The sequence below is a fragment of the Candida metapsilosis genome (genome assembly GCF_017655625.1).
Source record: "Candida metapsilosis strain BP57 chromosome Unknown scaffold5, whole genome shotgun sequence".
NCBI lineage: Eukaryota > Fungi > Ascomycota > Pichiomycetes > Serinales > Debaryomycetaceae > Lodderomyces > Lodderomyces metapsilosis.
In genome coordinates, this window is record NW_027138163.1 from 855,004 (window position 1) to 879,433 (window position 24,430).

The 24,430-nt window shown below is 37.9% G+C and overlaps 10 protein-coding genes across 10 annotated transcripts; 7 read left to right on the forward strand and 3 right to left on the reverse strand. All coding sequences in view use genetic code 12, as the record gives it.

Annotated features, from left to right (window-relative positions):
• Positions 1-946: 946 nt before the first annotated feature.
• On the forward strand, positions 947-2,647 carry HIP1 (Hip1p; the record flags this gene model as incomplete). Its single annotated transcript, XM_067693154.1, has 1 exon — positions 947-2,647. One exon carries the CDS (start codon positions 947-949, stop codon positions 2,645-2,647), a length of 1,701 nt encoding a protein of 566 aa, XP_067547703.1.
• A 35-nt stretch (positions 2,648-2,682) lies between these two features.
• On the reverse strand, positions 2,683-3,195 carry I9W82_004116 (homeobox domain-containing protein; the record flags this gene model as incomplete). Its single annotated transcript, XM_067693155.1, has 1 exon — positions 2,683-3,195. The coding sequence occupies one exon, from the start codon at positions 3,193-3,195 to the stop codon at positions 2,683-2,685; it is 513 nt and encodes a 170-aa protein (XP_067547704.1).
• A 706-nt stretch (positions 3,196-3,901) lies between these two features.
• On the forward strand, positions 3,902-5,203 carry OBPA (oxysterol-binding protein related protein; the record flags this gene model as incomplete). The annotated part of the gene is made up of 1 exon (XM_067693156.1): positions 3,902-5,203. The coding sequence occupies one exon, from the start codon at positions 3,902-3,904 to the stop codon at positions 5,201-5,203; it is 1,302 nt and encodes a 433-aa protein (XP_067547705.1).
• A 227-nt stretch (positions 5,204-5,430) lies between these two features.
• Positions 5,431-8,271, forward strand: PIKA (1-phosphatidylinositol 4-kinase; the record flags this gene model as incomplete). Its single annotated transcript, XM_067693157.1, has 1 exon — positions 5,431-8,271. One exon carries the CDS (start codon positions 5,431-5,433, stop codon positions 8,269-8,271), a length of 2,841 nt encoding a protein of 946 aa, XP_067547706.1.
• Positions 8,272-9,075: 804 nt separating this feature from the next.
• Positions 9,076-9,629, forward strand: MTLA2 (Mtla2p; the record flags this gene model as incomplete). Its single annotated transcript, XM_067693158.1, has 2 exons — positions 9,076-9,192; positions 9,300-9,629. 2 exons carry the CDS (start codon positions 9,076-9,078, stop codon positions 9,627-9,629), a joined length of 447 nt encoding a protein of 148 aa, XP_067547707.1.
• A 1,078-nt stretch (positions 9,630-10,707) lies between these two features.
• I9W82_004120 (uncharacterized protein) lies at positions 10,708-12,855 on the reverse strand (the record flags this gene model as incomplete). The annotated part of the gene is made up of 1 exon (XM_067693160.1): positions 10,708-12,855. The coding sequence occupies one exon, from the start codon at positions 12,853-12,855 to the stop codon at positions 10,708-10,710; it is 2,148 nt and encodes a 715-aa protein (XP_067547708.1).
• Positions 12,856-12,964: 109 nt separating this feature from the next.
• Positions 12,965-17,177, forward strand: I9W82_004121 (F-box protein; the record flags this gene model as incomplete). The annotated part of the gene is made up of 2 exons (XM_067693161.1): positions 12,965-15,279; positions 15,452-17,177. 2 exons carry the CDS (start codon positions 12,965-12,967, stop codon positions 17,175-17,177), a joined length of 4,041 nt encoding a protein of 1,346 aa, XP_067547709.1.
• Positions 17,178-17,236: 59 nt separating this feature from the next.
• MRPL36 (mitochondrial 54S ribosomal protein bL31m) lies at positions 17,237-17,815 on the reverse strand (the record flags this gene model as incomplete). The annotated part of the gene is made up of 1 exon (XM_067693162.1): positions 17,237-17,815. One exon carries the CDS (start codon positions 17,813-17,815, stop codon positions 17,237-17,239), a length of 579 nt encoding a protein of 192 aa, XP_067547710.1.
• Positions 17,816-18,065: 250 nt separating this feature from the next.
• CCT7 (chaperonin-containing T-complex subunit) lies at positions 18,066-19,703 on the forward strand (the record flags this gene model as incomplete). The annotated part of the gene is made up of 1 exon (XM_067693163.1): positions 18,066-19,703. The coding sequence occupies one exon, from the start codon at positions 18,066-18,068 to the stop codon at positions 19,701-19,703; it is 1,638 nt and encodes a 545-aa protein (XP_067547711.1).
• A 2,298-nt stretch (positions 19,704-22,001) lies between these two features.
• On the forward strand, positions 22,002-24,341 carry CCN1 (Ccn1p; the record flags this gene model as incomplete). The annotated part of the gene is made up of 1 exon (XM_067693164.1): positions 22,002-24,341. One exon carries the CDS (start codon positions 22,002-22,004, stop codon positions 24,339-24,341), a length of 2,340 nt encoding a protein of 779 aa, XP_067547712.1.
• Positions 24,342-24,430: the final 89 nt, after the last annotated feature.

Below are 24,430 nucleotides of genomic sequence, written 5' to 3' on the forward strand. Positions count from 1 at the left end.
AAAAAGTGAAGTCACTCAATGTTTCCATATTGCCACGTTCTAAAGCTGAATCTCATCTTTTTAATCCAAAATTATGCAAATTTTTTCAAACTTTGATGAAACTCAGTCTTGACCTCCCTAAGACAGTAGAGACAATAACAGCCCCTTCTCTTGCTCGTTATAGTAACTGCTACATTCGCAAATGCTCAAGCATATCTGAACAATCAAATTTCGTAAAATTATTGTCTCTTTACTTAACCGTGTTTCGTGCGGCTCAATTTCAGGACATTGCCGTCAATAAGCGAAGTGGAATTTATCAAAACCCAACATATAAATAGGACCCTACATTTCCTAAATTTCATATTCAAATTTTCTTTCACTTTTGACAGTTTAGGACCTTTCGTGTCTCCCCACCACCTTACACGATTCTTTACAACTCGTCACTAACACTCTTGAAGGGTCAGTGCCCCCCCCTCATCGGTCTTTGCCACCACACGACCTGATGAAAAGGCAATTTGAAGAATTTTTTTTCTTCCTTTTCCATATTTACGGCGGGCCGGGACAATTGCCTAAAGAGGAGTTAGCTTAAACCGCAACAGGTGATTCTACTTTCCGTAACCAAAGTTTAGCGCCAAAGCTCACAATGAAAAGAACTTGCATATTTAATTCAAACAATGCACCACCACCCACTTTGATTGAAACTTGAATCTGATTTGTCGGATTTCGCGCTTATGCAGCTGCAAACTTTAAGTTATAATTTTTTTCTTGATTGCAAAATGCCGTTCGAAGTATTTCTCGCACGAGCTGGCGTTATATAAAATTTTTCTTTCTCTTTTCTATTATTGCAGTTTCCCCATAAAAACTTTGACCTGACTCATTCGTTCAAACTTAAAATATATATACCTGTGGATAAGACATTTTCCAACTGACCTTTTAATTCATATCTCCAGCTTATCTTATCTACAATATGAGTTTCAAAGAGGAGGACCCTACAACCAGTGTAGAGCTAACCAGTACTGAAAACTCGACCAGATGGACTCGATTCAAAGATTCCTTCAAAAGAGCTGATGAGTCAGAAATTAAACCCCAGAGTTCTTTCGGTGATCTAGAAGCTAATGCTTCGAGAGAGGGAGATCTACATCGAGATTTGAAAAACCGACATGTTCAAATGATTGCCCTTGGTGGATCTATAGGTACCGGTTTGTTGATTGGGTCTGGAGGCTCATTGAGTCAAGGTGGACCGGCCAGTTTGATAATTGCTTGGGGTCTAGTTGGAACAATGGTTTTCTGTGTTATACATGCTTTAGGAGAATTGTGTGTCGCTTTTCCTGTTAATGGTGCTTTCTCGACATATGCAACTCGGTTCATCGACCCATCATGGGGATTTGCTGTCGGATGGAACTATGCAATCATGTGGTTGTTTGTGTTGCCCTTGGAGTTGGTTGCAGCAGCAATGTGCATAACTTATTGGAATGACAAGATAAATCCAGCAAGTTGGGTGGCCATATTCTATGTATTCATTTACGGGATTAATTTATTTGGTGTTAAGGGTTACGGTGAAGCGGAATACTATTTAACCATTCTCAAAATCATAGCTATTGTGGGGTTCATAATATTGGGAGTTGTTTTAGTATGTGGAGGGGGACCAACACATGACTTTATTGGTGCAAGAAATTGGCATATCGGTAAGGGCGCTTTTGCCAATGGTTTCAAAGGAGTTGCCACCACTTTTGTTACGGCGTCCTATTCAATGGCAGGTTCCGAAATGGTGGGCTTGGCCAGTGCCGAAACGAGAAATCCAAGAGAAACCCTTCCAAAGGCAATTCGTCAAGTATTTTGGAGACTTATTTTGTTTTATTTTCTTTCATTGACCATGATTAGTTTGTTGGTGCCTTATAACTCGCCCGATCTCCTTGGTGCTGGAACTTCATCTACATCTCCATTTGTCATTGCAATTAAAAACGGTGGAATCCATGCACTCCCGTCAATTTTCAACGCTTGTATCTTGATTTCAATCCTTTCAGTTGGTAACTCAGCGGTATTTGGATGCTCACGTACAGTACAGTCATTGGGAACGCAAGGATTGGCTCCAAAAATTTTGGGTTATGTCGACAGGAAAGGTCGTCCGTTGGGAGGATTAGCTCTTTCAGCGGTATTTGGCTTACTTTGTTTCCTTGCTGCCTACAAGGACCAAAGTACTGTGTTTAATTGGCTTTTGAGTGTTGCTGGACTTGCGACGCTATTTTCTTGGTTCAATATTGCATTTTGTCATTTCATATTTAGACAAGCATTGCGTACACAAGGAAGGTCATTGGAGGAGTTGACATTCACGTCAGTCACTGGTGTCTATGGCTCGATCTATGCCATGGGATTCTTGCTTACCGTTTTGGGCATACAATTTTGGACTGCTTTGTTTCCAATTGGTAAACCAGCAAGTGCAGAGCATTTTTTCCAAAACTACTTGGGAGCTGTCGTCATATTAATCTTTTACGTTGGACATAAATTATACACCAGGAACTGGAGAATATATACACCAATGAATGAAATTGATATTGATTCTGGAAGAAGACAAGTTGATTTAGACTTGCTTCGAGCAGAAATCGAGGAAAAGAAAATCTTGGAGAAGCAAAAACCAGTTTACAAACGGATTTGGAATTACTGGTTTTAGTCAGGCGATAAGCTCAGCTATCTCTGGAGTAATTTTCACATTTCTTTCTTTTCTTCTTCGATTGGAAACCCTGTAATTGTTAGTATAACGAGAATTGTATAGAAGCACTTATTATTAACGTACCAATTTTGTATCTGAGATTTTGACAATCCTGTTTCCCGAATCAAGAATTCGAGTGAGGCGCTGTCTAGATATGGATCAGTGAAATTTTCATCAAACCAATTCTCAAGTATCTCCAAATTATTCTTCAGTAGACGCTTGTGTGCTTTAGTGACTTCATCGTTTTTGAGCTTCTCGTCAGAAATCTTCTGGACTCGCCCATTACATGCCGTTTTGTGCATGTGAGACAGCAATTTTGAGGGTTGTTGTATTCGGATTTGCAGCTTTGAAGGTCGCCCAGACAACTCTAGCCTTTTTAATGTAATACACTCAAGCAATCTTGTGCACTTGTTGATGGCAATTAAAGTATTGGCGTCTGTTTTGTCTTCCCTACTGTTCGATATCTCCAATTCTATGGATTTGGTTATATTTTGGATGTCAGAGTTCATGATTTCGTAGTTGATTGTGCTTGAGGAGCACATGTTCACGATAAAATCATATAAGACCTGAACCGTCGATGAATGCTGCCCATGTGTCATAACTAAGTGGTACGCCTCGTTGTAAGTGTATAATGATAGATGCAGTATCTATTGTTTCAGGATTCTTGACTTTATTTAAAGAAAAACTATTTTCATATGACAATTCCTTGATGGAGATCGGAAACATTTTTTCCCACGTTTAAAAATTTCTATGAAACGCAAGTGAATCGGTCATGAATCATTAGAAGAGATATCATCAGGTCTCGCGTTGTTCATAAGTAATACGTCTCTTCACAAGGAAGAGACTGGCTACGTATCACAACTATCTTGTATATGTACGCTCTTGATTTGACCATGCTGTACCCTCTGCCCCGTAAGTGATCTTGACAACTCGACCTTTGGCCTTCCTCGTGATCCAAGAGCACTTACTCAACTCAAAACAACTGGACTCTCGATGATATGCCTCTCTGTTATGTTTTCGTGGCGAGAACGGCGACTTATGCTATGACCCGCTTGGATTTCTCAGCAAAATAAACATGCGGTAGTGCATTTGTTTCAATTTTTCGGCAACTTTGAGAATTTGAAGGATCCCTATAAAATTGGTTTGTTGCTCAATTCTTTGCTTTCTTCTCGTTCACTAAGGCTGGCAATACATCTATACTTACAATTGGTACTCATGGGGTTGACTTCGAAGTTAGATAAATTGAAATTGAAAAGTTCCGGAGGTGATCCTGGTGTCTCCGATCACAACAGTCAAGTTACAGAGAAAGAGAATTCAGACGACATAGACGAGGTTGATAATGAAGGACAAAGTATTTTAATGGGAATCATTGCTCAGTTGAGACCTGGTATGGATTTGAGTAAGATAACTCTTCCAACTTTCATTTTGGAAAAGAAATCTATGCTTGAAAGGATCACAAATTTCTTTCAAATTCCGGATCTTCTCCTCCTTGCAAACCATACTTCCGACCCATTAGATAGATTTATCGACGTTTTGAGATGGTACCTCGCTTCTTGGCACATTGCTCCGAAGGCTGTGAAAAAACCATTGAATCCGGTGTTAGGAGAAACTTTTGCTTGTTACTGGGATAACTTGCCAGATAATGCAGGCGAAGCGTATTATCTTTCAGAACAAACATCTCATCATCCACCGAAGTCTTCGTATTTTTACTTGGTGCCACAAGAGAAGATAAGAGTCGATGGAACTTTAGTTCCTAAATCAAGATTTTTGGGTAATTCGTCTGCGGCAATAATGGAGGGGTGGGCGCATGTAACTCTTGGTAAGTGGAATGACGAGGAGTATGTCATGAATCAGCCAAACGTCTATTGCAGAGGAATCCTTTTTGGAAAAATGAGGACCGAATTGGGTGACCATATGGTAGTGAAGTGCGAAGCTTCCGGGTTTGAAGCAGATATCGAGTTTAAAACTAAAGGGTTCATTAGCGGCACGTATGATGCAGTTGATGGTGTGATCAAAAAAATCGGTACTTCTGAAGAATTGTTCCATATAACAGGTAAGTGGAATGATGTGATTGATATAAAGAATTTGAAAACTGGAGCAAAAGAGGTGTACGTTAACACACATAAGACTAAACAGGTGAAGCCCAAGGTGAGACCTTTAGAAGAACAACATGAATTCGAATCCAGAAGATTATGGAAACCTACCATAGATGCTCTTGCTCGTAGAGATCACGAAACGGCTACTGAAGAAAAGTTCAAGGTTGAGAACGAACAACGTGAGAGGGCCAAAAAGCGCAATGAAGATGGCGTTGATTTTCAACCCCAATACTTCAGGTCGATTGGTCCAAAGGAGTCCAATCTTAAGGACTTAGAATTTGTAATTAATAAGCAGATCAGCCTCAGCGACTCCCCGGAAGAACTTTCTCGTGAAATTTTGAGTGTCGCACCCTTTTTGCCTGGCCAAAAAGTAGATGGCAGGTTCGAGATTCCACCTTATAGAGACCAGCATGTATCCTGATGCATTTCGAGCCTAAATGAATGTACGTCAATGGCTATGTGTGGTTCAATTTAGATCTCTCTTCCAGTTTAGAGTGTAGAGTGTTTAAAACTGATTTGATTGTTTGTCTTTTAATATACGTGCACTTGATTGAACGCGGCCAAATCTAAAAGCAAAAAAAAAAAAAAAAAAAAAAGAAAACTTCCCAGCGATATTTCAGAATTGTTCTAAACAATACATGCCTTCAAATGTCTCAGAAGGAAAGATTGAGGAAGGACATTTATTCGTCACAGTTATCTTTGCTACAATGTATTGACCTACTACGAGAGAATGCAGGTAGTATTGGAATTCATCACGCATTGGTGCAGAGACTTCATTCTTTTTCTTATGAGGAGTTAGAATTCTTCATTCCTCAGTTCATCCAACTTTTGGTTACCTTTGAGACGGAGTCGATGGCTTTGGAGGAACTCATGCTAAGGTATAGTGAAATTTATCCTCATTTTAGCTTGGTAGTGTTTTGGATGCTCCAAGCGAAACTTTTCGAACTCAGAAATGAGCCGGCTTCATACGCATTTCAAGTGGTACGAAATTTTATCAACAAGTTGCAGAGTATACTATTCAATGTGGAGAATCCCAAATCTGGTTTCAAGGAGTTTAGAGAAAATTTACATCCTGCATTGGTATTGAGTGGCGCTATGGTGTCATCTTTCGCATTACCTAATGCGCATGGTTACGTTTTGCCAATAATTAAATCACAAGGTAAGCAGCAAAAGTCGCTTATTTTCAAGTTAGCAAATTTTCATAAAAATCTAACACGAAATTTGACGTTGAAAAATCAAAAGATGTCCGAGGAGGCATACTCTAGCAGCGCACTGGAATATCAAGAGTCAAGAGAAAATAGAAGAAAGACACCTGAACTTCCTGACCTTCAAAACTTAAGGGGTACAACACCCAATTGTCTGCAGGATAGTTTAGAGTCTTCTCGAGGTAATAACACGGATGGAAAAGTCTTGTCTAGAAGTGAATATTCAAAGGAAGCGGCATTTTCGTCTGTTAGTGATGAATGGAGAATCAATACGAACATTAAACTAAAGAAGGGTCGAACTAGAGGGAGAGCTCTTTCAAGCGATATACCAGAACGTAAGGAGATCGATGTCAACCTAAGTTCTCAGTCGTTACCAGATCTCCCAACATCACGGTCGGAAATTGGGCCGTATACTACAGAGTCGGAGCTGGAACTCGTATTGAACAGGAACTCGACTGATGCGGGCACGAAAAGGGTGAGCTCACAAAGTTTATCTTCAAAATCGAAGCTGTATCAAGAGCTTCTCAAAATATTGAGAGTGAATTATTCCAAGAATGAAACTGAATTTATCATGTCCCTTCAGGATATATCAATGAGGTTGGCACTGGTTCCCAAAGCGGCAAGAGTATCGGCACTACGGGCTGAATTAGCAATCATAAATGAATCTCTTTTACCATCTGAGATTGACATTCCGCAGTTGTTACCAGTCACCAGCAATAAGAACAAGAAGTTCCATAAAATTTTGAAGTTGAGTATAAACGAGGCATGTGTGCTAAATTCAGCTGAGAGAGTGCCATACTTGCTTCTAATTGAGTATTTAAGTGACGAATTGGATTTCAATCCATTTACCGAGTATAATCAAAGGCTAATTAATAGAAAGTTGCAAGAATCAGATTCAAAGCGCAGCTATGAGCTTAACCATAATGACGTGGAGTCGCTTTCTTCTGACGTTAAAAGCATCCCAAACCAAGAAGGGTTGGATAGCATCGGTAACATTGAAACTGACTTGGGGGAGTTGTCGATTTTAGGATCCCGGAGGGAGAGTCGTGAATGGGCTGCATCAAGAGTGGGCTCTAAATCCCCACGCTTATCACAAGATGGGACCAAAAGTCCTCTGCTAGCAGCTCCAGGAGTTACGAACCCTGTAGACTCCCTGGTTCTTGCAGACCAAATGCGGATCGCATCGGTGATGCTACAACAATTAGAAAATTCCGGACAAGCAAATACCCAGCAGTTCATAGCCATTAAAACAAGAATCATAGATTCGATGATATCGTTGCAAGATCAATTTGAGAGTATTGACTACGAGATAATGAAGGAGTTGAAAACAGATGAACAAGATGCAGGTCAACGTAAACTAGAGAATGACTTCAAGATCAGTGAGGATTGGAATGAAAAGAAACAGAGAATAAGGAAGGCGAGCGCTTATGGGCACTTAAAAAATTGGGATTTATGCTCAGTTATTGTTAAAAACGGAGACGATTTACCCCAAGAGGCATTTGCATGTCAATTAATTACAATGATTTCCAACATATGGAAAAAGCATAGAGTGCCATTCTGGACCAAGAGAATGAAGATTCTTATAACCAGCGCAAATGCAGGGCTAGTTGAGACTATTACCAATGCAATGTCGATACATTCAATCAAGAAATCACTCACAGAGCTCTCTATTGCAAGTGGCTCCAATACCAAGGGAAGAATTTTTACCTTGAGAGATTACTTTGAAAAACTTTATGGTGGTGAAAGTAGTCGCAAATATAAACAAGCGCAAGAAAACTTTGCTCGAAGCTTGGCATCTTACTCAATAATCTGCTACGTGCTACAAATCAAAGACAGACACAACGGAAATATTATGCTTGACCACGAAGGTCACATCATTCACATTGATTTTGGATTTTTGCTAGGCAACTCCCCTGGCTCTAATATCGGGTTTGAAGCTGCTCCATTTAAACTCACTACAGAATATGTTGATTTACTAGGAGGTATTGAATCACAATTTTACCAATTATTCGTTGAAGTCTGTAAGGACTGTTTCAAGGTTTTGAGGAAAGAGTCAGATCAAATAGTGAGTATTGTTCAGTTGATGCAGAAGGATTCCAGCCTCCCATGCTTCAACAATGGAGAAAGCACAAGCGTTATGCTAGAGCAGAGGCTTCAATTGCTGTTGCCAGACGAAGCGATTGATCAATTCGTTGAAATATCATTGGTCGGCAAAAGTTTAAACAGCATGTATACCAGGTTGTACGATCAGTTCCAGATGATTACTCAAGGTATATATAATTGAAAATGGCTGTGTGCATTTTTCTTCGAGGATCAGTAAGTTTCACTGCTTTTGTTGTTGGATATAAACTTGTTCACGACATATAGGCTATTGCATTTCTAACACAATCATTTTTATATTGTAAAAACTTCATCAGAATTGAGTCTAAATTAGCTCGCAAAGAAATCTAAGTTTGCAAAGCTTATCGTCGTAGTTTCTATTCATGAAGTATAAAACTTACCCATACATCCAGGCAGCTGTTGATGAATTGATTGATTTCATCTTGTGAGATCCGACAGGGTGTTTCTTTTTAGTGTGCTCAATGGAGGAAGCCTAAAGACAAACGTTTCCCCTCTCTCCGATTATTACCCCACGGACATAAGTTCACATGGGGATCATAGTCTGCGAAAGCTAAATGGTTGGAAGTACACAGGTTAACGAGTAAAAGATCAAATGTCCAACTCAACCATAAATACGACAGAACCTCTTCTTCGTTATCAGCAGCGAGCATGTAACTTCAATTCATGCTATGGAAATGCCCTTTAACAAAACAACGTGGAGTACATAATTGTCTCAATGAGAAAAATGTTAAGATTTGATGCACGTGATCATTTCGAGCTTTGTGTATTCATGTGAAACATATAGAGACGCCCCGAAGTGCTATTATATTAATCAAATTCCCAACAAATCAGCAAATAGGCACCCATTGGCTTATGAGCACAGCATCAATGTCCAGCTATATGTTTCGTTTTCCGAAAGTAGGTAAAAGAATCTCCAAGTGTTTAAAAGATTTTACAGACGATAATTCCTTCCCCCTTTTGTCCATCAATGTTACCCCAAACAAAAGCATCTCCGGATTCGTTCAATTCACTTCAAAAATTACAGAGAAGGCAAGCAAATTTCGATCGAGAAATAGCTTTATTATTGCTCGAAGTGCCCTTTCCAGTTTGCTTAAAGAAAACACGTACGAGCTAAGGACAGTTTCGAAAGGGGTCTCACAAGTAAGTATCTTTTATAGCATAATTTGGTTATAATACTAACTTATTTGAAAGCTTTGGGGTCAAGCCGATACCTCTTTCAAAATTTATTTTGAATATCTATCGATAACAGAATCGGCATGGTATGACAGGAAGAAAATGGCATACAACCTGAAATTACAAAACAATAAATTATATGGTCAAGATAGCAAAGGGTCATTAATGACTGTGGAAATTTTGAAGAAATTGAACCAAAGTGTTCCTAAAAAACATAGATTTAGGTTGAAGAAATCCGCAAATCGTACAAAGAGACCCAAAATAAGGCGCTACACTACCGGATTCAAAATCAGCAGTACATCGTTAAGCTGTAATTATGGTATAGTAACTGAAGACGTATTCAAATAAAACATTAATTATTTTTTGATCTCATGTTTCAGAATTTCTGTAAATATAAAATAATTTTTTACACTACATTATTCCCAACTCCCTGTCCATTCCAAAGAAAGGCATTCCATGAATTCAGAACACTACAAAGGCCAAAAACTATTAAGTAGCTTAGCTTCTCTAGAGAAACTAACAAATACGACTGCGTCAAGCTTCTCTGCTTCAGACAAGTCGAATGAAGAAACTACAGGCACTCCCCACCTGTTTTTACAAGATCTAAAAGTATGTCTCAATTTTCCGAGCTATTTGTTATTGACTAACCTTTTCAATAGAGTAATTGCGGGCCCGTGGACCCAAGGCTTGAGTGGGGATTGAGTCAACTACCTAGTACTTTACTAAGTATGGAAAGCTTTGAGATGGAGAACCAGATGTCACGGCCCTTGCAATGCAAAAGTAAGTTTTTTTTGCGTCGGGTTACGATTTCAATAGGGAACAGTTCAATGAGAAGTAACCTAACCTTTCAAGAAACACATTTGAATGGACGTTGGAGTGCGTTGAGAAAACCCCGAAAACGATTGTCTTCATCATCAAAAGAGCTACTTGAACGAATTTTTCTTGTCAAGCAGTCTCCTAATCGACGAGAAAGGGAATTAATTGCTGGAAAGTGCGGTGTAACCCCTTTGCAAATTAGAGTATGGGTATGTACTGAAAAAGACTTTATGTCGGCGTCAGCCCCTTCTTACGTGTATACTAACTTTGTTGCAGTTCACTAACAAGAGAATGAGAGGCAAGAGACAGTAAGGATAGAATGAGTTTTATTAAATATGGGGCGTATCATCACCCAACTATGCTTATATAGTGTCAATTGCATTATATTTAGCCAAGTGCAAGGACAGAAAATGGAGGCGATTTTTTTTTCCTGTAAGTGCTTTAAAAGAATCAAGAGTAGAGCTATCCAAATATTAACAAACGTCATTGCATTGAATTCCTGGTGAAAATCGTTACATGGAACTGAAATTGGGAGGGAAAATAAATAAATTGGCAGACAACTTTTAGAAAAAATTCAGAACGTATGTGGATATGATCAATAGATGATTAATCAATCTTTCTTTTTTCGCTCTATGTGAATAGCCCTTCTCACGTAGCGATTCTTTTGGCTCCAATCCGTGAGCAACTTGATAGACTCGTTGTTCAAAACCCCATTCTTTGAAGCTTTTTGAAGACGAGTAATGATTTCCATTCCGGCTTTATATTTCAAAACGTTTTGATATTGGAGTTTCCTTGCTTGTTTGAAAAAATGATCAATGTATTTCATCTTGCCATTGATGTCCATTTGCTGCGACTGAATGATTCCAAATATCATGGCGGGGAAAAATTGAATCAAGTCACGTTTGCTCTTTTGATAGAACTCCAAAAGTTTGATGGCGTTGGAAAAGTCGTCAATCACCATTGAGTAGATGAGCCAATATTTGACCCAGAATGTTGGTGTGGTCATTTGACCCATTGTAGTTTGTAGTATTTGTACGCGATCATCTTTGCGCACAATAAATCTAAAAGCTTCATTTGATAACAGCTTGAGGAGGTATTGTTGCGCTGATTTATCGCCATTGTAATAAAAGGAATCGTTATGAATTGCATTGTAGATTGAATCCAATGCAAATGCTAAATGCGTTTCGTTCAAAAGAGACAATGTTTGCCCAATTGACCTGAATGTGTTGTGTACGATTGATTTCTGCTTATGATCTAGTGCGTCAAATGATCTTTTGAAAGCTCCTTTATTGGGCACGGTTTTTCGCAAAATGACGTTCAATATGATTGATATGAAACCAGCGTCAATAATTTGAGCTCGAAGTAAAGTTGAACGAAAGATTTCAAGTAACGTTCTTTTAGAATTGATATTTGATGTAGCTAGTGAAGTTAAATTCTCAACGTTTGAGTAAGGTGAGCCGGAAAACTTTGTGATTAAATGGCGGGCAATTTTTTGATTATTGTTGAAGTAAATGATTAGTTCCACATAGTGTGATGCAGTGGGGTAACTAAGTCCAAGGACTACTTTCTCTCGTGTAGACTTTTCAAGTTGTTTTAGTAATGGCAAAACATGAGGCTCATTTAGTAGTAGCTTATTAACACAGGATATTACAACTGGCAATTCAAGTTGTCTTCTTGTACTCAAGTAGGCGGCTTTCAACTCTTCGTGGTTGGACTCATTTACCAAAACTTTTATCAAATAGTTTAAAATCAGCTTTTGCATAGGCGATAACTTATAAACCAGGAAGATGGAAAATGGAGTTGCGTCCGAATGAAGCATATATAACGTGTCCATGTCAGTTAGCCGAACACCTCTTGATAATATCACCTTTATGGCATCTATAAAGGGTATAATCCGGGGAGGTGGGGTTGTAAAAATCATACAAGACCAAAACTCAAACTTGGGTAGTATAAAACTGATCCATCCTGGTCGTATAATAAGATCGGGGGTTTGTAACACGATCTCTTGAAATTGTTGGGCGGTGGTTCCTTCATTATACAACACCTTCACTGCTTGTTTTGAACACAAGGCTGTTGAAATAAAATCATTTCTTGGGAATGCTAGTAGATCGTTTATGTTTTGTAATTCCTTAACATTGAAGTATGTTTGTTGTAACTGGCGTGCATCAAAATCAAATGTGTTTGTCAACGCATTCAAAACCAGAGAGTGATAGGCTTCGTTTTCTCCAAAGTCTGGCATATTAATAATTAGGTCAATTACGGCAAAATCGTTTCTCTGCTTCTTTATAAACCTCTTTGTCGTTTCTAAAAACAAATCTAAATCATCCAATGTATCACCAAGAAATAGTTGCCAACACGCGCTATACTGCTGATGGTATAAAAGTCTCTCTAGCATTAACTTCTTGACGGAAGATGTTACCGTGGGGTCGTAAAAGTGAAGGTATAGTCGCGGATCAATCAAGACTGGATCATACGAAAGAACTGTGAAAAGCTTGTTTTCGATATCCATAGACTTTCTCAAATCTCGGGCTAGATTAGGAACTTTATCAATGAGTCCTTGAACTGGGTGGTCCAACATCTTGTCGTGTTGTTCAGTCAATAGATTGGAAAAGTATGTGGAAAGCTTTTCGGGGAGTGATTGAGTGGGGTTTTTATTGAAAAATGCTGTTCTTGTGGAATATGAGCGATGTCGTAGTAGATGCCTTCGTATGTATGTGTTTAAAACTATAGCACGGTGTTGTCTGAACCATCTTTGCATTACTGTAGTAGCATTTATGAGAAGAGCTGATTTAAAGCGCTTTTCGGGAGCTAAATTTTTTTTTTTTTCTGCTTGAACCTCGTTTTGGTTCTAGTATCAACATTGAGATATGGCTCAAGTGATATGGAATACCGACATAGACGTATACAACAGGAAGGTGATTCCATTGCTGATAGCTCGGAATATAGCCAACTACCTACCCATACAAGATCTTTTACCATTTAGTTTGGTATCGAGAAACACACATCAGGCAGTCAATGATCCTACGCTTTGGGTTTCTATCCTCAAAGAGATGGGTGTATGGGACCATGCCAAGCGGATTACCAAGGAGGATATCAAAAAGAGAGCAAAAATGCCATATCTTGACAACCCATTGACGTGCTTGGACTATGTGTATCGATCACTAAAAAATGCCAAATACCAAACTCTCAAGATCCACAAATGTTTATTCCAATATTACAACGATCTACTAGGTACAAAGAGTTTTGATAATCTCAAGTTGTTGAAGGATTTCCAAACCCCGGAAGATCAAGCAAAGATATTGACCAATTTGCTCAGTTACAATAAAGTTGATCATATAAAGGATACCCGAGATATAGCTCATGATAAGCTAAGTGACCTTTTTGAACAATTTGAAAACACCTTGTTGCGAGAAATGGAGATACATTTTGATGTTGAGGATTACGAGCAAACACGAAGGTTTGTTATGATTTTGGTTTCACTTAATAATCAACAGACTTTAATTGACTTTTTTTTGCAAAAGAGCATATTTGATGAGGATATGGAAATGTTTGGCTTGACTCCTTCTAGTATTGATGAGTATTTTGCAGATGATCGTATAAATACTGAGCTATTTGATGCGTTGGTTGCAAATATTGCTCTGGTATTCAACAAGCAGTCTCAAATTATTGACAAGATTTTCCCGCAATCTATACCCATGATGTACAAAGTTTGCGAGGAGATCATTTCCAATCAACTATCAGAGTTGGTGTTATTTGTTTTAGAGTCGTCCAAGAAGCACGACTTGTATCTTCACGTTGTTCCTTATATGCATGAGAAATTGACTACCGATTTGATTAAAGCAATGGTGCCTTCTGAAAATGTTGGTGAGCCATACTACACTTTGGTTTGCGAGTTGATAGATATGATGTTTGAATCCTTTGTGGTGGAGTACATGAGAGAAGAGGTGGCTCAATTCCGTTTAAATGCTCAGGAGAAATTTATCAAGTGGAACGAACAAGTTTCTCAACGAGAGGCGGAAACCTCGCTGAAAATCCTAGAAAGTGTTAAAATTGAGTCAAAGAATGATTTTTTAACCTCTTTCAAGAGTGTATTTGCAATCAGTTCATCTAAAGATCCATCATCAAAAGATAACTTCACGGAGATGCAAGCAAAGGCCAAAATTTTATCAGAGAATATAAGATCCTTGGACAAGATACTTAGTCCTGAGGTTGTTCTTGAAATTATAAATAATGCAACAACGTCATTGAATCGTCTTTTGACTTTCAAAGATTTCACAATTGCATCCTTGCGGAGTGATATTTTCCTGTCAACACAAGAGATATTTATCGATGTTATGGATACCATCGGATTGGAGCATTTAACCCCGGGGTTTGAAAAAGCATTAACTTATCTTCAAACATATAATCCCAACTCTCCTACATTTACAACCCAGCATAATGAAAAGTTTGCTGAACCAATTGTATTATTCTTTGACTTGATCAATATGGCAGATGTCATTATTCAAATGATTGATTTTTTCTACAAGGAAGAAATGTTGAATAAAAAGATTGTCAAGCATGAAAACAGTGTCTTGAACCCATCCTTACAGAGTAAGAAAAAGCTCGAAGCTTTAGTTGATAAAAATGTTGCTGATGGGTTGAATATTGGAATCGAGTTACTAGTTCATCAAATTGAAACAACGTATCAAGAATTGCTACTAGACACTGATTACAATCCTCCCTCCGATTCCGTAATGACTCTTGGTCCCACCAACGCAGCGCAGAAAGCAACACATATTCTTGAGGAAAACATGAACCTTCTTGTTGATAGTGCAGATAAGTCGGTTGTTGATGTATTTCAACAAGAAATTGCCGAGCGATTTTTCCAAGTCATAGTCAAGTTGTTGAAGAAGAGGACAATTTCCGTTGCTGGAGCTACAAACTTGATTTCGGATTTGAATTTGTATTATGAATTCATGTTGGAGCATATCACTTCAAACAAGAGATTAATTATGCCATTGTATCAAGCGTTAAAGAAAATCGGCAACTTATACCTCATTGGTGGTGATGACTCAAAGTCTATTGGGAAATTGGTTAGCGATTTATCGAAATTTAATGGAATTTTTGGTCAAGAGGAGATTTACGAATTTGTACAGAGGAGAGAAGACTGGCCAGTGATTAAAAAGCATGTGGAGAAGGTCATGTATGGTTTCGGATTCGGCGATTGTGTAATTATGTAAGACATTTAAATGGAGTAGTAAAGCTCCCAACTGATCTCTTGCGTGAAAAAAACTTTTTCGAGATGCAAAACCCTCGCAAGACTGATAACGCTCAAGCACATGATGACAAACTGATATGTATACTAGAACCCATAGAATAATACACTTACATCGAATACCTAGAATACGACGATGCGACTTTGTTTGCATGCGATGTTTAACAACCAATATACCATCTGCATCTTCCCGCATCAAGCATCTATCGCAACTAAAATCCACATATGACATAGTAAAAGATTTGAAGGACATTTATTCAACTGAAGACACAACCTTTATTGAAGATGTTGTTGTCACTAGTACAGCCAACTCGAGTGAGGAAGCTTCACTTCCTTTAAATGTTTTGAGGAATGACACTGTCAAGGAGTATTTATTAAAGGACTGTTGTGAAATTGTCATGAAGGATGACATGGAGTTGATCTTGAATAGCCTTGGGATATTACATCGAGCAAAGATCCTTCCGAGACACGAATATAGGAGTCAAGATGTCTCCAGCTTGAGGATGGAGTTTTTGCAACTTTTAATGAATCAAAATCATGTTGCATTATCAACTGTGTGTGTTTTGAACTTGATTGATAGTGGGATTGAAGTACCCTACTCGACTGTTCATTTACTCATTGATATTATCAGCTCGAGCCCCTATAAGGAGTTCCCCATAAGTGCATACTGTTTGTTACAACTACTTCGAGTAACTCCTCGAATAGAGCCACTGGAATTATTCACAAGCTTGATGTATTTGAGTTCCAATACAAATGGTAATTATTTCGCAAACCACTTGTTTTTCCAATATGCTGATGTAGTCAGGAAAATGTCTATTCGACAACAGCATCTGGTGATTCTTTCTATGCTTGAGGTGAATTTGGAGAATAGCGATACCATACAAGCTATAAAAGTTTTTCACTTCGCAAAACCAATTATCTTGGATAATGTCCCCTCAACTAATCAAACGTCCTCATATGTGGAAAAATTGATCAAGATATTTCAACTCCATCATGATGAAGCTCTTATTGCGAAAGAGCTTGAAGATCTCCCAGAGTGTCTCAACACAGACAACATGATCGATTACAAGCTTTCGTTCTATGCTCGACATTCTCCAGATAAGTTCAACGCTTTAGTAGAGACACTTCGAAGTCCCTTACGAAGGTCGTCACTTACTTCTTTACTCAATAGTTTTGTTCAACTTCGAGATGAAACCAACGCAGAAAAGATTATGGAGACAATATTTGCCCATTCTAGCATCAACAGTGCCGAATTACAAACAATTGTGGAGAAATTGTTACAACAAGGTAAAATTTCGGGAGCTTTATCAATGGTGCGACGTATGAAGTTGGAGACAACTAAATCAAGTTACTTGACAATTTTCAAACATACTTGGGTAAACAAAGACCAGCAGTTTTTCAAAGAGTTGTATTTGAAATTTATGAAGTTGAAACATAATGATTCGATGTTGGAGTTGTTTACCATTGAGCTTATTAGAGCTATATCTTCAATCGATAACCGCCAAGCGATACGATACTATGTAAAGTTCCTAAAGGTTGTTGATTCCAATAAAACAAACAAATTGTATCAGCATATTGATTTTGAGCGGTACGGCTTTTTGGATGAGTTTAGTCAATTGATTCGTTTATCTCCATTTGGAGTGGTTGAATGTTTGAAAGTTTTATCAAGGAATGCAATTTACACTCGAGATGATATCAGTTTAAGATGGTGTATTGAAGAGTTAAGAAAGTGTGGATGGAATGTGCGAACCATCATTGAATATTTGCAATACTTTGATAGCAATGGGTACCTAGAGAAAGTACTAAAAGAAAGAGCATTTAAATAGACATTAATGTATATATATTTACAAGTTTAAAAACGATCCGAAAGTATGTCCTTTGCCTCTTACTTGAATCTCTTCTTATCAGCCTTCCTGTCGTACAATTTACCCCCACCAACAATTTCTTCAGCATTTTCACCCATCAAATCAAACAATTCTTGGTCTCTGGCCTTATTCAATTCCTTTTCTTTAGCCTTTAATGCTTCCTCCTCTTCCAAGGACAATTCCTTCTCCGCTTCTGCACCCTTTGTTTCCTTTCCACTCTGTGCTGCTTCTTCCTCGCCACTAAATCCAGCATATTTGCTTCTAAATTTACCAATCTTACCAGTTGCAGTCAAATCAGAAGTATCCAAATCAGCTCTATGTGGGTTCCACCTCAAACTGTTTCTTTGATCATTAATCATTCTAATTTCATCTTTAGGAGCTTGTGATCGACGCTTGATGACGGACCCATCACTAAGTTCTACCAATGTATCAAATTGATACATTATAGCTGGACGTGCTTTACCCATTTTTATCTTACGCATGACTCTTCGCGAGGATAGATTGACTTCACCAACCATGGATATCGTCTGTTTGTTTCTAACTTGCTGGTGTATCATGGGTGATAGTATGGCTTTGCTTGTGATATTCTTGGAAAACATGCTTGTAGAGTGTGTGTGCTGATGTATAGAGACTTGTTCTTGGATATCCTGTTGGTTTGAATGAAAAATTTTTGATAGTGTTACGTTGGAAAAGTAGTGCAATTGCTACCAAATCACTCTGCAATTTTTTTTTTCTTCTGCTTCTCATCAATCAATCAAAGAAGCATTTCTTTCCACCAGCTTCTATTGTCAAGGAATCATTCAATACCATTCAATTCATTACTAAAGAAGCTTGTCTTTACACGATACAATGGCTTTCTCAAACCAGACACCAACAATTGTTGTTTTGAAAGAAGGTACTGATACTTCACAAGGAAAAGGACAGATTATTACAAATATAAATGCTTGTTTAGCTATACAAGACACATTGCGTCCAACATTGGGCCCCTTTGGATCCGATATTCTTATAGTATCTTCCAATGGTAAAACAACTATATCAAATGATGGTGCTACAATTTTGAAATTGTTGGATATTGTCCATCCAGCAGCACAAATGTTGGTGGATATTTCTCGATCACAAGATGCTGAAGTAGGTGATGGTACCACTTCAGTGACGATATTAGCAGGAGAATTGTTGAAAGAAGCCAAGGGGTTTATTGAGGATGGATTGAGCTCATATTTGATTACCAAAGCGTATAGGAAAGCTTGTGAATTGTGTGTTGAAAGGATTAAGGAGCTTGCGGTTGATGTTAAAAAGGGCAACGATCAGGAATTTAGAGAATCATTGGAAAAATGTGCCACTACCGCAATGTCATCGAAGTTGATTAGTAGTAATTCAGAGTTTTTCACTAAAATGGTGGTTGATGCCGTTTTAAGTCTTGATCAAAATGACTTGGATGAAAAATTGATTGGAATTAAAAAAGTACCAGGTGGAGCATTAGAAGATAGTTTGTTTATTGATGGTGTTGCTTTCAAAAAGACTTTTTCATATGCTGGATTTGAACAGCAACCAAAGCTGTTTGTTGATCCCAAGATTGTAGCATTGAATGTGGAATTGGAATTGAAAGCAGAGAAGGATAATGCCGAAGTAAGAATTGACCAAGTGAAGGACTATCAAGCAATTGTTGATGCAGAGTGGCAAATCATTTTGAATAAATTGGAATCTATTGTTGCTTCTGGTGCCAATATCGTTTTGTCCAAATTGCCTATTGGAGACTTGGCTACACAATATTTTGCAGATAGAGGTATATTTTGTGCTGGTCGTGTAAGTAGCGAGGATATGGATAGAGTTATTCAAGCTGTTGGAGGACAAGTGCAAAGTACTTGTTCTAAAATTGAGCCGCTGGATTTGGGAACTTGTGCTAAATTCGAAGAAGTACAAATTGGTGGTGAAAGGTACAATATTTTCAAAGGATGCCCTCAAGCCAAGACGTGTACTTTGATATTACGTGGTGGTGCAGAACAGGTTATTGCCGAAGTTGAAAGGTCACTACATGATGCAATAATGATTGTCAAGCGTGCTATAAGCCATCATGAAATTGTTGCAGGTGGAGGTGCCATTGAAATGGAGTTGTCAAAATACTTGCGTGATTATTCACGAACCATTGCTGGTAAACAGCAGTTGATTATTGGTGCATTTGCCAAAGCATTGGAAGTTATACCTCGTCAATTGTGTGAAAATGCCGGATTAGATGCTATTGAGTTGTTAAACAAGTTGAGAAGTGCTCATGCCAAGGGAGACGTTTGGTATGGAATTGATTTCCAATTGGAGAATATTGGCAACAATATGAAGAGCTTTATATGGGAGCCAGCTTTGGTTAAAGTCAATGCCATTGAGTCTGCAACTGAGGCTGCTACTTTGTTGCTAAGTATTGATGAGACTATTACAAACGATCAACAAGGAGAGCAAGGTGGTGCCCCACAAGGTAGAGGAAGGGGTGCTTTTTAAATGCAGGAGTGAGTGTTTATAGTTATAGAGTTGTATTTAATGTACATCTGGCGCGCGTTAGCTCGGCTGTGTAGCTGAGGTTCTTAGGGGAAGTTACCGAAGCGAGAGCTTACTTTTTCAATGGTTTTCTCCCTTTCCAGATTCTTTGATGTTTTCTTTTCAAGAGGCGATGGTGTTTCTCTATGTATTAGTGACGTACGTTAATGAAAGGGTTAGGGGCTATTCACCATTAGCGCGTTGTAGATTATCGATTATTTTCAAAGGAAATAGTTTCTATTTTTATTTTATTTTATTTTAATTTATTATTTACTTTACGCTTTTTTGCAACCAATGACAACTCCTTTTGCATGGCCCCAATTCATTGTTACTGAAATATAGCACGTGGAGTGAAAGAAATGAAAGGCTCTCTCTGTAGTAGTATACCATCTCAAAGGAAGATAGCTTTGAGTTTTGGTAACTGTTGCTTCAATGGTATAACAAACAACACGCGTCCTTACGGCACAACCCTCGTAGGTTTTGTAGCCCTCTAGATGTAACCACTTGTGGCTGAAGTACTTTGATGTTTTGAGGACGAGACGTTATTGTGCGGCAACTCAGTCTTGTTTGTGTATTTCAATGCCGTGTTTCTTTTTTTGATCCCTAAATATAGCAGCCTATTGTCCTGTAAGGTTCCCCTTCTGTATTTGGTTAAAATGTTTTATTTTTGTCTTTTACGCGATAGGGTGATTTTGGTAACACAAACTTAAACAATAAGAAGAGAACGCAGTGTCACAAACAATAATCTTGTGACATTCGCGAAAAAAAAAAATAAATAGTAATAAACTCCTAACAAAAAGAGGAGAGTGGTCTTCTAGACGAGTCTGTAACCCTTTTTCTTTTGAAAGCCGCACTTGTAACTTTGTTTGACTGAGAGGAGTGGCCTTCAGTTAGCGTAATAGGTAATTAGCAGGTGTTCTTGTCGAGATTCACAATTGTAGTTATACATTACGTCACTGTGAAAAATTTTACGCGCTCTCCTTTCGCCGATGTATTAGAGTATAGAATGGGGTCGGATCTAAAAAAAAGAGTGGTTTTCTCTACTCTTCATAGACCAAATACCTACTTGAACCGAATATCAAAATAATCATTTCATATAACGCGTGAAGAAACGTATGTCAATACCGAGTTGCATCAAAGGGGGGAGTTGAGCAACTGATATTGTTTACAAATTTCTTGTTAGGGATTTTTATTGTTTACGTTTTTTTTGTTTCTTTAAAAATCAATGGGTTGGGGTGGTGCTTTGTGTAACTCTATGTTCTAAATATGGTAGTATTGTACGTATCATAGGTTAAACGCCAGAAAAAAAGACAAATAATTTTTTATAATTTTTATTTTTTTCCGGCGTCTATTTCTCTATAACGCCAAATTAATTGGCTGCACATTTTGCGAAAGGAGGATGTTGATGAACGGTGTTTACATGCTGTTCCAGATTACAATGTACATATCACGGTTAGTACTTTTCCACTAACGGGGCTCTCTCTTGTAACCATAGCTCTCCCCTGGGTGTCCAGATACAGGTCGTTTGATCGCTATAATAGGGCGTCTACTGTCACACGCGACGACGTCTTTGTGTTACTGCTTGATTTATTCCATTTTGCATCAATTTCTATAAACACCTCTCTACACGCCAAAAAAAAAAAAAATAAAATAAAATAATAAGCAATAAATAAAATATAAAATACAAAGTTTATACTTGATCCACAAAGTAGTCGTTTTTAAGGTGAGGTGTTGTTGGAATTTAGAATTTTTAATATTCGCTTTCTTTCTTTTTTTTTCGTTATTGAGTAACAACTTTTAAAGGAGGGATTAACTTTTTTCATTATATTACATTCTATTCTATTCATTTATATATTATCCAAAGTAGCAGATTTCTCAATTCAACTTTACCAAATTCACTTTTCATTAGCTTTGACATCAACAAAAGATTATCACTTTTTGATTTTGGCAACCCCCCCACCAAACCTATATTCCCCTATAGACTTTCATCACCTGTTTTGCTTTTTCCCATTTGCCAGTTTCATTCTACTTCCAAAGTGTCTTGCTCGTACTATCTATGTTAAATATATCATTTGATAACTAATTTTTTTGCCCACTTACTACATTCGTTTATCCTTCTTTCTTTTGGAAGATCCCTACAACATTCGCTTATAAAAACATTTGCATTTTATTACCCAATTTTTTGTTTTCTAATTTTACTACTACTACCCCTTATTTTTATTTTTGCATTGATACAATAATTATATACCCATTTTCTGCATTATGTCTCATGAACCACAACATCATGGACAACAACATCACCATAAACCAAAATATGGGCCGCCTCAACACATTAGACCACGTCCATACCATGCCATGCTCGAGTTGCTAGAATCACAAGCCAACAAGAAATTGACTAATGAGTATTCTACTGAAATTGTTCAAACTTTGGCTCATTTGGAATCGGCATCTTCAGTTAACCCAGCCATGATTGATTTGCAACCGGAAATTCAATGGTTTATGCGTCCCTTTTTATTGGATTTTTTAATTGAATTACATTCATCGTTCAGATTACAACCACAAACACTATTTCTTTGTTTAAACATTATTGATCGTTATTGTGCCAAGAGAATTGTGTTTAAACGTCATTATCAGTTGGTTGGTTGTACTGCATTATGGATTGCTGGGAAATATGAAGATAAAAAATCAAGAGTGCCTACTTTGAAAGAGTTGACAATCATGTGCCGTAATGCTTATGACGAGGAGATGTTTGTTCAAATGGAAATGCACATATTGAGCACCTTGGAATGGGCCATTGGTCACCCAACTTTGGAAGATTGTTTACAATTGAGTATCAAACATTCAAATATTGTCAGTTCTAGCATTACCACCCCACCAAGATACAATAACTTACAATCTGCTGCACATGGTAATATTGAACAAGTTACAAAATCTGCCTCTGCTAGTACATTGAGTGCAGTTACTGCCGTGGGAAGATTCTTATGTGAATTGTCATTGTATGACAAATTCTTTTTGCTGGTTCCAACAAGTTTAGTTGCCTACACTGCTAACCTATTAGCTTGTTCAATGTTGCAAATCCCCAATGCATCCATCGCATTGAAAGAGTTGTTGGAAAATGTTCTAATTGAACCAAAGAGAAGACAATATCTTCGAACAAAGATGCAAAACAGATTGAAAAGAAAACAGGAACGCCAATTGCGTAAACAACAAAAGTATAGACAATACCAACAACAACAACAACAACAACAACAACTGACTAAGCCCAATTTGCAAAATGTTGGTGCTGTTCCTAAATTCCCCTTGAAACAAAAGTTAAACACCCTTTATTCAAACAATAATGATAGCAACTACAGTCATCAAACAACAATCGCTAATAGACATTCCAGTATTGCTGATGATATTGATTTAGACTATGAGGAAAGTGAAGATATCGATACCGATACTGACGTTGATAGGGATGTTACAATTGATCATGATGCCTTGGATGATGAAGAGCCAGTGTTTAATGATACGCATGATACCACTTTTGATGACGATGATGAAGCTGATCACGATGAAATAGAAAACAAATCACCAAAGATTCACGGCGCTTTTCTCAATGGATTGGATGAATCAACCCTATTGACAATAAAAAAGATTGCCCTTTTGTTGATACTCCAATTGAACAAAGTTACTGAAGTGTTGACTAAAAAGTATGAAGAGGTTGGTGTAATTCATGTTTTGAAAAAGTTTCACGAAAAGAACTCCTTCTTGATTCAATCAATTTATGAAAATAAGGAGAAAATTGTTGCCAATTGTGAATCAACTACCGCTTCAATTGAATCTAGATTCATTCAAACAATTGAAATATTATTACAGTTCCCACAACTAAGTGATCCCACATTAGATTCAGATTCAGAAACCGACTCGGAAGAAGAAGAAGACGAAGAAGGAGAAGAAGGAGAATATTGTGTCAATCCATATTCATCATACAAAGCCTACGAATCGGACGATTATTTTAGTATCAGGGGAAGTGGCGCTGGTCATTTACGTACTCCAAAATCACCCCATCCTTTTTTTGGACCATCATCTACGTTGGGATTTGATTCCATTAATCTGATTGCACCACCAGTTACACCACCATCTGCTTCTTCACAGTACTCAGTTTTTTCAAACAAGAGATCAGGAGGAAGCCAAACTAATAGTGTTACTTCCAATTGTAACACGCCTACCCATTTCCCCGTGTCGTCATTTTCCTCTTCTTCAGTTACTGGAATACAACAACAACAACAACAATTACAATCACAATCGCAATCACAACCACAGCAACAGCAATCGGTCATGATGATGGGTCTGCTGCAGCCACTGCTTTGCAGAACCAAGTCGAAAATTAGAAAGAAGCGCGCTATGATGCAATCTTCGGCAACTTCAATCAATGCTGGTGTAAGTAGTGGTCCATCGGTTATGATTCCGCCAATTTTACCAACGGTTGCTGCTGGTGCTACTACTACTACAGGACATGAAAATAGATCGATGACGGGAAAGTTTTCTCCAATTAAGCCGGTTACTAGTAACAGTGCCAGCTTGAACGCCAGTTCTCCTTTGATGAATCAGTACTTTTGATTTTTTGTATACTAGGCTTGCTTTTGGTTGAAAGGAGGAGATTTTGAAATTGGAGGAGGGAGGACTGTTGTTTATGAAATTTAATGATT